General features: G+C 43.4%; 1 protein-coding gene across 2 annotated transcripts in view; it reads left to right on the top strand.

The window, feature by feature from the left end:
• The window catches only part of LOC121567755 (seizure protein 6-like), a 146,150-nt gene that overhangs the window by 97,255 nt on the left and 35,055 nt on the right, over nucleotides 1-13,840 (top strand). For both annotated transcript variants that reach the window (XM_041878010.2, XM_041878008.2), the window contains exon 5: nucleotides 10,593-10,778. In XM_041878010.2, the coding sequence (XP_041733944.2) occupies nucleotides 10,593-10,778 (186 nt within the window). The remainder of the gene's footprint in view (nucleotides 1-10,592; nucleotides 10,779-13,840) is intronic.

The raw sequence follows: 13,840 nt of genomic DNA, 5'->3' as shown, positions 1-13,840 counted from the left end.
TGCAATCACACATAGGCCTATGTGGGCACATACAGTGGGGAGAACAAGCATTTGATACACTGCTGATTATGCAAGTTTTCCTACTTACAAAGCATGTAGAGGTCTGTAATTTTTATCATAGGTACACTTCAACTGTGAGAGACGGAACCTAAAACACAAATCCAGAAAATCACATTGTATGATTTTTAAGTAATTAATTTGCATTTTATTGCATGACATAAGTATTTGATACATCAGAAAAGCAGAACTTAATATTTGGTACAGAAACCTTTGTTTGCAATTACAGAGATCATATGTTTCCTGTAGGTCTTGACCAGGTTTGCGCACACTGCAGCAGGGATTTTGGCCCACTCCTCCATACAGACCTTCTCCAGATCCTTCAGGTTTCGGGGCTGTCGCTGGGCAATACGAACTTTCAGCTCCCTCCAAAGATTTTCTATTGGGTTCAGGTCTGGAGACTGGCTAGGCCACTCCAGGACCTTGAGATGCTTCTTACGGAGCCACTCCTTAGTCGCCCTGGCTGTGTGTTTCGGGTCATTGTCATGCTGGAAGACCCAGCCACGACCCATCTTCAATGCTCTTACTGAGGGAAGGAGGTTGTTGGCCAAGATCTCGCGATACATGGCCCCATCCATCCTTCCCTCAATACGGTGCAGTCGTCCTGTCCCCTTTGCAGAAAAGCATCCCCAAAGAATGATGTTTCCACCTCCATGCTTCACGGTTGGGATGGTGTTCTTGGGGTTGTACTCATCCTTCTTCTTCCTCCAAACACGGCGAGTGGAGTTTAGACCAAAAAACTCTATTTGTGTCTCATCAGACCACATGACCTTCTCCCATTCCTCCTCTGGATCATCCAGATGGTCATTGGCAAACTTCAGACGGGCCTGGACATGCGCTGGCTTGAGCAGGGGGACCTTGCGTGCGCTGCAGGATTTTAATCCATGACGGCGTAGTGTGTTACTAATGGTTTTCTTTGAGACTGTGGTCCCAGCTCTCTTCAGGTCATTGACCAGGTCCTGCCATGTAGTTCTGGGCTGATCCCTCACCTTCCTCATGATCATTGATGCCCCACGAGGTGAGATCTTGCATGGAGCCCCAGACCGAGGGTGATTGACCGTCATCTTGAACTTCTTCCATTTTCTAATAATTGCGCCAACAGTTGTTGCCTTCTCACCAAGCTGCTTGCCTATTGTCCTGTAGCCCATCCCAGCCTTGTGCAGGTCTACAATTTTATCCCTGATGTCCTTACACAGCTCTCTGGTCTTGGCCATTGTGGAGAGGTTGGAGTCTGTTTGATTGAGTGTGTGGACAGGTGTCTTTTATACAGGTAACGAGTTCAAACAGGTGCAGTTAATACAGGTAATGAGTGGAGAACAGGAGGGCTTCTTAAAGAAAAACTAACAGGTCTGTGAGAGCCGGAATTCTTACTGGTTGGTAGGTGATCAAATACTTATATCATGCAATAAAATGCAAATTAATTACTTAAAAATCATACAATGTGATTTTCTGGATTTTTGTTTTAGATTCCGTCTCTCACAGTTGAAGTGTACCTATGATAAAAAATTACAGACCTCTACATGCTTTGTAAGTAGGAAAACCTGCAAAATCGGCAGTGTATCAAATACTTGTTCTCCCCACTGTACACACTTACACTGAAATACAGATAAATAAACAACTGCTTTCAGACAGTGACAAAAGGGATACCAGAAGCGCAAAACATAAATCCTATCTCCACCCACACATGTACATCTTCAAAGTTTAGTCAGCTCTTTCCTTAATTATATTCCAAACTCTCCTGCACACATCAATGAAACATTTTTGATTTGTAAAACCTGCATTTAAAGAACCAGGTAATCAGGCAGGAAAATCTGTTTTTGAGATGGAATTGGAGTCTTTTCACCTATATCTGCATTAAAAACACAATGGGCTGTCATTGAATTTCACATATCTTCCACACAGATGCCTAAGGGGGTAAAGTGTTGTATGAACAGGAGAGTATTTTAGATTGACATTAATTAGTAGCAGACGCAGTAGTGTGGCTGATGTGTGTGTGGTGGCAGAGGGAGCAGTGGGATTGAAGTGGAGTGTATCTCTGTCAAACTCTTTCAAACGTGGCCTTGGCCCCTTGTGGCCGTCTTCAGACACACTTCACATCACAGCCACCAGGCGTGCAGTACGTTAGACAAGCGTCCCCCGACACCCTGCCAGACAGACATGTCAGAAATGCTGCCACTGGACGACACAAGATTAAGACCCACTGACCCTCAACACTGATCTTCGTCCTCTCATCTAGTCCTCTCTTCTCTTCTCTTCTCTTCTCTTCTCTTCTCTTCTCTTCTCTTCTCTTCTCTTCTCTTCTCTTCTCTTCTCTTCTCTTCTCTTCTCTTCTCTTCTCTTCTCTTCTCTTCTCTTCTCTTCTCTTCTCTTCTCTTCTCTTCTCTTCCACTGTCTGGTAACCTACAAGTCTGGTTGCTTATCATTCCCTTGTAGAGAGAACCCCATGTTTAACTTAATCCTTTTTTAATGAAAACCATTAAAGTGGTGGCAAATTGATTTAAAACGTACACTGATATAATGATCTTTTTAAAATTCACTTTGTCCTCGCCAAGTTAATAGTGATCCATCTCGTTATTATTAAACTATTGTTGAGAAGTAATTACAGCCAGTGGATTTTACGTTAACTTAATAGTAGAACAGAATAGATTCTTACTAAATTCAATTACCACCATATTAGTATTTAATAAGAAGGGAAATGGCAGCAAACAGAATTAAGTATTCAAAAGAGCCGGTCAAGCATAAACAAGGCATAGACTGATAAGAACCAAACCCTGCTTAACAACAATAAACTGGGCTTGTCTATGAACACACAGCAGTGTAATTATGAATGAACTACCGTTAGGATTAGAGTTATTTTGTTTTGTAAGGTAAAGGTAATAAAATACACCAAATTCCAAAGTACCATCAAACTGCTGACTCTAATGCTCTAATGTGTAAGGCACCTATAAAATATAACCCCAAAAAAAGCAGAAGGGTCACAGAGGAAAGTTCATGAGAATGTTTGTCATTGCAGTTCCCTGTCAGGGTTGATTAACAGGCCATCTGTGCATCCTGATTCTGGTCTACAGATTTCCACAGCAGAGCAGAAGTGAAGACATTAACATGTCCACCACGCATTATCATGTCTAGCAATCACCATCCCACTCAGAGCCGTAGCATGACCGATTCTCCTCTAGAGCCTCTCATGTATTTGCATCCTAATGATTGTGTCCCCACAGATTAGTCTGTGATGATGGGATGTTTTAAATCTATTTGTGATAGTGAACCATCCAGGCCACTCAGAATAACCCAAACCTAGGGCTAAGCATCCAGCTATTCTTAAAATAAACCAAATATAGGGTTAATTTGGTTACTTTTTCTGTGTGAGACTTGAACTCTGTTAGATGCCCAGTGAGTGTGGAACAAACCTCAATCAAACCCAAACATTTCACAGACCCACACCATCCGTGTGTTTCAGTCATTCGATGTGAACCTCTGAAGTTCTGCTGTACTTCAGCCCTCCCTCTCTCTCTTCGGTCCTTTTCTTTATAGACCCCACATCACAATCTCATTAGCATTAGCAAAGACATTTAAAAACTAAGGACCGTGGGTTTTTAACTGCAATGGCAACCAATAGTGTATTCACTTTTAATGCAGTTATTATATTTGCTGGCACTTAGCTCCTATAGCAACTCCATGGTGCTCTGCTGCAGTGAGACATTTCATGGATTCACATTATTACACGATACGCCCATTACCGAGAGAGCATGCTGTAAATGTAATGAAGCAAGAGCTTTTTATTGCCTTTGTGCTTTTGGCACCTGAGGTTTCAGTGGGAATGAGAGGTGTGTGGGTTTCTACTGTAGTATTTCCATGGGAACGAGGTAGACTTGTGTGTCTATGAAGTCTCTGCATGACCTTTGTTTTCATGTCTGAATGACAAACCAGGGTACAATGTAAGAGTATGAAGCTATGAAATCAGAAAACATTTATTTCTGTTGGTGCCTAAAACTTTCTGTCCACTCTTTACCATGATTTTAAGTGTACAGCATAAATATGGTACCCTATTTCCCAAAATGGGAATATGGCAGAGAGATGCATGCTAGTTGCCAGGTAGATTGAATGTCATTCACGCATGTGTTTTCTCCTTTCCATGACGGGCAGAAGGACGCCCCTTCCACAGCACCACATCTTGCATATCCTATAGAGGCCTTGAGACACACAGTCACAGGTCTGAAAGGTCCTTTTACCCTTCCATTGCTCTCGCTGCTCTGTGGAGATTAATGTGAGGCAGCGTTTAATCCAATCTAAACACTGAAACAGATTTCCCATATGCCCCTGTCCTCTCTCCTCAGTGAGCCTGTCACACACGGTTATTCTCAATGAGTCCTGATGAGCCTGGCTGCAGATGAATCCCCTCTGTGTTTAATAATTGATGCCTGTGGATGGCGTGGAGGAGGATGTACAGTTGAAGTCGGAAGTTTACATACACCTTAGCCAAATACATTTAAACTCAGTTTTTCACAATTCCTGACATTTAATCCTAGTAAAAATTCCCTGTCTTAGGTCAGTTAGGATCACCACTTTATTTTAAGAATGTGAAATGTCAGAATAATAGTAGAGAGAATGATTTATTTCAGCTTTTATTTCTTTCATCACATTCCCAGTGGGTCAGAAGTTTACATACACTCAATTAGTATTTGGTAGCATTGCCTTTAAATTGTTTAACTTGGGTCAAACGTTTCGGGTAGCCTTCCACAAGCTTCCCACAATAAGTTGGGTGAATTTGGCCCATTCCTCCTGACAGAGCTGGTGTAACTGAGTCAGGTTTGTAGGCCTCCTTGCTCGCACACGCTTTTTCAGTTAAGCCCACACATTTCTATAGGATTGAGGTCAGGGCTTTGTGATGGCCACTCCAATACCTTGACTTTGTTGTCCTTAAGCCATTTTGCCACAACTCTGGAAGTATGTTTGGGGTCATTGTCCATTTGGAAGACCCATTTGCGACCAAGCTTTAACTTCCTGACTGATGTCTTGAGATGTTGCTTCAATATATCCACATAATTTTCCTCCCTCATGATGTCATTTATTTTGTGAAGTGCACCAGTCCCTCCTGCAGCAAAGCATCCCCGTGCTTCACGGTTGGGATGGTGTTCTTCGCCTTGCAAGCATCCCCCTTTTTCCTCCAAACATAACGATGGTCATTATGGCCAAACAGTTCTATTTTTGTTTCATCAGACCAGAGGACATTTCTCCAAAAAGTACAATCTTTGTCCCCATGTGCAGTTGCAAACCGTAGTCTGGCTTTTTTATGGCGGTTTCGGAGCAGTGGCCTCTTCCTTGCTGAGTGGCCTTTCAGGTTATGTCGATATAGGACTCATTTTACTGTGGATATAGATATTTTTGTACCAGTTTCCTCCAGCATTTTCACAAGGTCCTTTGCTGTTGTTCTGGGATTGATTTGCACTTTTCGCACCAAAGTACGTTCATCTCTAGGAGACAGAACGCGTCTCCTTCCTGAGCGGTATGACGGCTGCGTGGTCCCATGGTGTTTATACTTACATACTATTGTTTGTAGGGATGAATGTGGTACCTTCAGGCATTTGGAAATTGCTCCCAAGGATGAACCAGACTTGTGGAGGTCTACACATTTTTTTCTGAGGTCTTGGCTGATTTCTTTTGATTTTCCCATGATGTCAAGCAGAGAGGCACTGAGTTTGAAGGTAGGCCTTGAAATACATCCACAGATACACCTCCAATTGACTCAAATGATGTCAATTAGCCTATCAGAAGCTGCTAAAGCATGACATCATTTTCTGGAATTTTCCAAGCTGTTTAAAGGCACAGTCAACTTAGTGTATGTAAACTTCTTACAAACTGGAATTGTGATTCGGTGAATTATAAGTGAAATAATCTGTCTGTAAACAATTGTTGGAAAAATTACTTGTGTCATGCACAAAGTAGATGTCCTAACCGACTTGCCAAAACTATAGTTTGTTAACAAGAAATTTGTGGAGTGGTTGAAAAACAAGTTTTAATGACTCCAACCTAAGTGTATGTAAACTTCCGACTTCAACTGTATCTTCCATTAGGTCATGTAAAATACACGAGTCTTAAAAGACCATTAGTCTCTGTTAGCGAGCTAGCGCTGCAGTGTTATGAGGACAGGCCTCTCTCTGATTACAGGCAGAGATGAGTCAAATGGCTGAGGGGACTGAGGTGACCGCTATGACGGCAAACTGCCACCCGTTCTGTATTTCTTCTTCTGTGCTAAGAGACGAGAACGTGTCTGGAATCAGTAATGAGACTGGGTGCTTAGCAACATCTTCAACGTTTGGTTTGGTAGGGTTGTGAACGCATAGATTGTGATTGTAAACATGTTTAAGTTCTGTCAGAGCAGGTACCTGAGGAGGAAAAACTAGCCTGACAATCCTGCTAACATGTCATTACAAATAGGTTGTGAGAAGGTTGGTAATGTCTTTACCTAGTCGAGAGCTTGGGACAATAAGGTTCTATCTGCATTTTTGTCAAAATTGATTTATTGACATAGCTTTGTTCTGTTCAATGTTCTCTGCCTATATAGTACTCTAAATACCCCAATTCATGTTGTTAAGTTCAAAAAGAACAGAATATAAAAATTGTTGACACCATTCAAACCAATGAGGGTTCAGAAATGTAAATTGTAAAATTATCTCTGAATCATCTTTTTTGCAGATAGAACCTTATAGTCCGAAGCTCTCATAGTGACATAGTTTTACAGACAACACTGTAAAGTCACAATTTTGGTAAAAACTATATTTGGTTCCGCTGTCCCTGTGTGGTGGCCTGAATGTGGACTGAGCGTGTGACTGAGCGCTATGTGTGCACCCAATCATATCTCTCCAGGGAGTTGAGGGCCACTCAGAATATAAAGATGGCCATTGAATCTGCTAGTGCTACTTAGCTGCCAGCTAATCTCCCAAGCCAGTTGTTCCAACGACATCGTTACCAGCCATAGTGAACCCATCTCATTTTATGGCCTCTATAACACAGTAGGAGGAGAAAGCTGTGGAGACAGTGGAGAGGAGGAGCCTGGCTGCCAGTGTGATTTAGTACCTGGTTGGGAGAAGCTCCACATTAGGCCAGCCTCCAGTGCCCCCTCTGTATTAGTCTAATTGAAACAGAAACGGCGGGGTGATAATGCTATAACAACACCCCCACGCCTTCGCCCCTGAGCCCCGCTGCGCTGATACACCGCTCCCCACAATAAACCATAAATAAAATGGATAGCTGAGGGGAGTGTCTGGGTTCTGCTCATTGGCTCATTGACTCCGAGGAGCGCTTTTAGCTTTCATATCGCATGTACTAGAAAGATTAGACAGCAGTCAGCAGCAGGCCTCTCCTCTAGCTCTGCACGGCCCTCTCCTTCTGGCCTTTTGTCGCTGTTGGTTTTTAAGTGGGGGAGGACGGAGGGGAGGAGGGGGTATCATTTAGCCTAGGTCCAACAGGCTGTCCTCAGGACAGACAGGCTCTCACCCACCCAGCCAGTAAAGCCCAGGGAGATAGACCTGGACCCACGTTTTGCTCTCAGAGGAGCTCCTGTGAAGTGTACTTAAACTGAATTGTCTGAACTGCACAGTATGTGGCATCACCTCCTCTATGGGTACCCTGTTACTGTCATCATATCCTATATGGGTACCCTGTTACTGTCATCATCTCCTCGATGGGTACCCTGTTACAGGAATCATATCCTCTATGGGTACCCTGTTACTGTCATCATATCCTCTATGGGTACCCTGTTACTGTCATAATCTCCTCGATGGGTACCCTGTTACAGGAATCATATCCTCTATGGGTACCCTGTTACAGGAATCATATTCTCTATGGGTACCCTGTTACTGTCATCATATCCTCTATGGGTACCCTGTTACTGTCATCATCTCCTCGATGTGTACCCTGTTACAGGAATCATATCCTCTATGGATACCCTGTTACAGGAATCATATCCTCTATGGGTACCCTGTTACAGGAATCATATCCTCTATGGGTACCCTGTTACAGGAATCATATTCTCTATGGGTACCCTGTTACTGTCATCATATCCTCTATGGGTACCCTGTTACTGTCATCATCTCCTCGATGTGTACCCTGTTACAGGAATCATATCCTCTATGGATACCCTGTTACAGGAATCATATCCTCTATGGGTACCCTGTTACTGTGATCATATCCTCTATGGGTACCCTGTTACTGTCATCATCTCCTCGATGGGTACCCTGTTACTGTCATCATATTCTCTATGGGTACCCTGTTACAGGAATAATATCCTCTATGGGTACCCTGTTACAGGAATCATATCCTCTATGGGTACCCTGTTACTGTCATCATATCCTCTATGGGTACCCTGTTACAGGAATAATCTCCTTGATGGGTACCCTGTTACAGGAATCATATCCTCTTGGGTACCCCGTTACAGAAATCTTATCATCTATGGTTACAGGAATCATATCCTCTATGGGTACCATATAACAGGAATCATATCCTCTATGGGTACCCTGTTACAGGAATCATATCCTCTATGGGTACCCTGTTACAGGAATCATATCCTCTATGGGTACCCTGTTACAGGAATCATATCCTCCATGGCAGGTAGCCTAGCAGTTAAGAATGTTGGGCCGGTAACCGAAAGGTTGCTGGTTCCAATACCAGAGCCGACTAGGCCTTGAGCAAGGCACTTAACCCTAATTGCTCCTGTAAGTCGCTCTGGCTAAGAGCGTCCGCTAAATCACAAAAATGTTAAATGATCAAATGTACCCTGTTACTGGCTTATTAGTATCCTCTGCCCTCCATTACCTGCTCAAACCACTAGCTATATCAACACCAGTCCATTAGCCAACATCTCTCCGCTTAGTGAAAACACTTAGCTCCTGGTTATCGGGTGTAACCCTTCCCCTTAGACACAGAAACATGTCAGACAGAGAGAAACATTCATTTCCTTATAGAAATCCTGTACCCAGCTCACCACAATACCACAGGGTTTTAATTTCTAGGAGGCACAATTGTGAAGAACGTGATTGAAACAACATAAGAATTGGTTAAATTATACCAGAGGTCAAGTTAAAAGCTATCCCGCTTCCGTTCAAACAATAATATTATATATTGTTGTATTTTGAGACAGGAAAAAGAGATGCAAGGCTATTTGTCTTTAAAAAATACCATACTAACGCTGCTGTGATGACACTTTTATCTTGTATTTACAACTGAAGAGCCCGGTAAGCCTTGATATTTATTGCTGAGACTGACCCTCATAACACCTAGCTGGGTGAATGATGATAGAGGATGGTTTCAGCAGTCATCACTGGTGACTAGATAAATACTAGTCTGAATACTGCTCTAATAGGGAACATTACACAGTCAGACGCCTGCTGGTCCTCTTATCTCTATGTGTGCTTGAGGAACAACCACAGAGCGATGCAAAAACCTCCCGTATTCCTGAGTGTGTGTGTGGTTGACATGGCTGAGCCAGGTCAAAGATTATGATTTATCGCCCTATTTAAGCCCTGTACGTCAGTGGAGGCTGGTGGGAGGAGCTATAGGAGGTGGGCTCATTGTAATGGCTGGAATGGAATTAATGGAAGTCAAACGTGGTTTCTATATGTTTGATCTGTTTGATACCGTTCCATTGATTCCGTTCCAGCCATTACAATGAGCCCGTCCTCCTATAGCTCCTCCCACCAGCCTCCACTGCTGTACATATTTTCTCTCCTGAAGAGAGGCAACGTCTCCTTGAGCAGAATGGTGGAGTGCTGCACTGCCTTCCAAAAGGCTAACGATGAAGCTGCAACAATTATAGAGCGACAGACAGCCCAGAGCGAGAACCACACATATCTCTGTTTTAAATAGCTGGGGATGAGGGGAGAAACACTAACAGATGTTTGTTAAAGATCCACTGGTGGGTCATTCTTGATATACAGACAGTACTCCTGGTCCCTATTACATGTTCACAGTTTGATGCGTAAGAAACAGTACTGTTATTGATCTAGGTCCCTCAGTGGTTATTCAGCCAAGCAATGCGTTCTGTTGAGCATGATAAGCATTAGGAAGCCATGCTGTATGTGTGTGTAGTGTGTCATGAATGTACCTGGATGGTGAGGCAGAGAAGAGGGCAGACAGGCCTGTTTTATGGCCTCCATTAGGTATATGGCCAGCCCAATCCATCATCCTGAGACACTAAGGTTATGCTCTGGAATAACACAGGTCCTATAGACATGTACTGTACTCTTGTAGGATAGGGTCTATGACCTGTCAGTGTTCATCCTCACACTTCTCTCTATATATTCTTTAGGGTTTGGTTCCCCTACCTCTAAAAGGCTTTATGATGAGCAAGAACGTATTTTTCTGTAGTTATACTTTTATTTTGAGTCAGCGTGGATGCTGTTAGTCGCAGTTTGTGTCCAACTCTCATTCTCTCTCTCTCTCTCTCTCTCTCTCTCTCTCTCTCTCTCTCTCTCTCTCTCTCTCTCTCTCTCTCTCTCTCTCTCTCTCTCTCTCTCTCTCTCTCTCTCCTCCTCCCACAGCCTTTGTGTTGAGTTGTACCTTTCCCCAGCGGCCGGCCTGTGGGGATGTGTCTGTGAGCAGCCTCCACTCTGGGGGAGAGGCCTACTTCTACTGTGTGACTGGGTACCAACTGCAGGGAACCAACACACTGACCTGCCTCAACGCCAGCACCCCCTACTGGAGCGGCACGGAGCCGCAGTGCCACGGTGAGGCTGGGGGCAGCTAGCTACGTACAACTCACACCCAAATACCACAATGGGACCAATAGACCTTGCTATGCACACAGACTTTCTCCACAGTTGTTGAACATATTAATAGACAAAAACACTCATCCGCTCTCAATCCTTATCACAGTCTTTCAAAAACAAATTCATATTCCCTGTGATATGTCCTGTAACTATTCCTACCGGAGCATCAACACAGTTCTTCCCTCTGCAACAAGTGAGGCGTATAACCATATAAACACGTTGTTCTCGCTGGAGCAATTAAACTCCAGTAGAATGATCCCACACGCACTCGGCTTGGTGTTGTAAAATGCTTGGTGTTGTATGAAAAATGTATGCACTCACTAACTGTAAGTCGCTCTGGATAAGAGCATCTGCTAAATGACAAAACATTTAAAAAAGTAAAAATGTGTTGCTCAAAAGTTAATTGGGGTTTAATCATTGATTTGGGCCTTATTGGTGTGGGCTGCAGTGTCTGTTGCACTGGGGTGGTGAATGTTAAACAGACAGCCCTATTCAGTCAGGCCTCTCCTATGAAGTAAAGAACTAAACAAAACAAGCAATGTTTTTTGCTTGTTTTCAGCAGAAGCAAGGACTGCATCATATTTTCTCTTCCAGGAAGTTCACCTCTTGAGTCTGCTTGTATTTGTCTTGCATAACAAGCACAGATTCAGACAGGGTTCAATCCCCGGTGGAGGACAGTTCAGAAGCAGACAGCTTAGATGTAGGATCTCATTTTAATGCTCAGATGAGCACAAGTGATGAATAGTGAGTGAATGTTTTAGCCCTGGTCAGATAAACATTTGGAACAGTGGGTCTCTCCATTGTTTTAAAGTGAATGGAGAGCAGGGATGCTCCCTCCTAGCGTTGGGCATCAAAAAGGCATAGTTTAGAAATGTGTGGAGAGAGTATAAGGTTCTCTCTCCTAGCATTGGGTGACCAAACAAACCATTTAAACAGCACCTGTGTGTGTGTGCCTGCGCCCCAGACAGTGGTCACAGAGCCCACAGCATGGTATCTGCCAGGGTGTGATTACTGATGGCAGGGCAGTGTCACAGGGCAGGTTAGGCCTGAGGCTGCAGCTCTGCTTTAATTACAGTGGCTTGCATAAGTATTCACCCCCCTTGGCATTTTTCCTATTTTGTTGCCTTTCAACCTGGAATTAAAATAGATTTTGGGGGGCGGGTTTGTATCATTTGAGTTACACAACATGCCTACCACTTTGAAGATGCAAAATATTTTTTATTGTGAAACAAACAAGAAATGAGACAGAAAAACAGAAACATAACTATTCACCCCCCCGAAGTCAATACTTTGTAGAGCCACCTTTTGCAGCAATTACAGCTGCAAGTCTCTTGGGGTATGTCTCTATAAGCTTGGAACATCTAGCCACTGGGATTTTTGCCCATTCTTCAAGGCAAAACTGCTACAGCTCCTTCAAGTTGGATGGGTTCCGCTGGTGTACAGCAATCTTTAAGTCATACCACAGATTCTCAATTGGATTGAGGTCTGGGCTTTGACTAGGCCATTCCAAGACATTTAAATGTTTCCCCTTAAACCACTCAAGTGTTGCTTTAGCAGTATGCTTAGGGTCATTGTCCTGCTGGAAGGTGAACCTCTGTCCCAGTCTCAAATCTCTGGAAGACTGAAACAGGTTTCCTTCAAGAATTTCCCTGTATTTAGCGCCATCCATAATTCCTTCAATTCTGACCAGTTGCCCAGTCCCTGCCGATGAAAAACATCCCCACAGCATGATGCTGCCACCACCATGCTTCACTGTGGGGATGGTGTTCTTGGGGTGATGAGAGGTGTTGGGTTTGCGCCAGACATAGCGTTTTCCTTGATGGCCAAAAAGCTCAATTTTAGTCTCATCTGACCAGAGTACCTTCTTCCATATGTTTGGAAGAACTGAGATTTATTCCTGATTATTATTTGACCATGCTTGTCACTTATGAACATTTTTGAACATCTTGGCATGGTTCTGTTATAATCTCCACCCGGCACAGCCAGAAGAGGACTGGCCACCCCTCATAGCCTGGTTCCTCTCTAGGTTTCTTCCTAGGCTTTCGCCTTTCTAGGGAGTTTTTCCTAGCCACCGTGCTTCTACACCTGCATTACTAGCTGTTTGGGGTTTTAGGCTGGGTTTCTGTACAGCACTTCGAGATATTAGCTGATGTAAGAAGGGCTATATAAAATAAAATTGATTGAAAATTGATTGATTGATTGATGTTTGGGGAGTCTCCCACATGCCTTTTGGCGAACACCAAACGTGTTTGCTTATTTTTTTCTTTAAGCAATGGCTTTTTTCTGTCCACTCTTCCTTAAAGCCCAGCTCTGTGGAGTGTACGGCTTAAAGTAGTCCTATGGACAGATACTTCAATCTCAGCTGTGCTTTGCAGCTCCTTCAGGGTTATCTTTGGTCTCTTTGTTGCCTCTCTGATTAATGCCCTCCTTGCCTGTTCCGTGAGTTTTGGTGGGCAGCCCTCTCTTGGCAGGTTTGTTGTGGTGCCATATTCTTTCCATTTTTTTATAATGGAATTAATGGTACTCCGTGGGATGTTCAAAGTTTCTGATATTTTTTTATAACCCAACCCTGATCTGTACTTCTCCACAACTTGGTCCCTGACCTGTTTGGAGAGCTTCTTGGTCTTCATGGTGCCGCTTGCTTGGTGGTGTTGCAGACACTGGGGTTTTTCAGGACAGGTGTATATATATATACTGAGATCATGTGACACTTAGATTGCACACAGGTGGACTTTATTTAACTAATTATGTGACTTCTGAAGGTAATTGGTTGCACCAGATCTTATTTAGGGGCTTCATAGCAAAGGGGGTGAATAGATATGCACGCACCACTTTTTGACTATTTTGTGTATGTCCATTACATGAAATCCAAATAAAAATCAATTTAAATTACAGGTTGTAATGCAACAAAATAGCGAAATCGGCAAGGGGGATTGTAACAATGTATGCTGGGCCAAAACAAGAGTAGCGTACAGACAGGAACAGAGTAACAGAATCAATAACACCTGGGGAAGGAACCA

Source organism: Coregonus clupeaformis, chromosome 6 (assembly GCF_020615455.1).
Source record: "Coregonus clupeaformis isolate EN_2021a chromosome 6, ASM2061545v1, whole genome shotgun sequence".
In the NCBI taxonomy this organism is placed as follows: Eukaryota; Metazoa; Chordata; class Actinopteri; order Salmoniformes; family Salmonidae; genus Coregonus; species Coregonus clupeaformis.
This window is presented reverse-complemented; position numbering and strand designations above follow the sequence as displayed.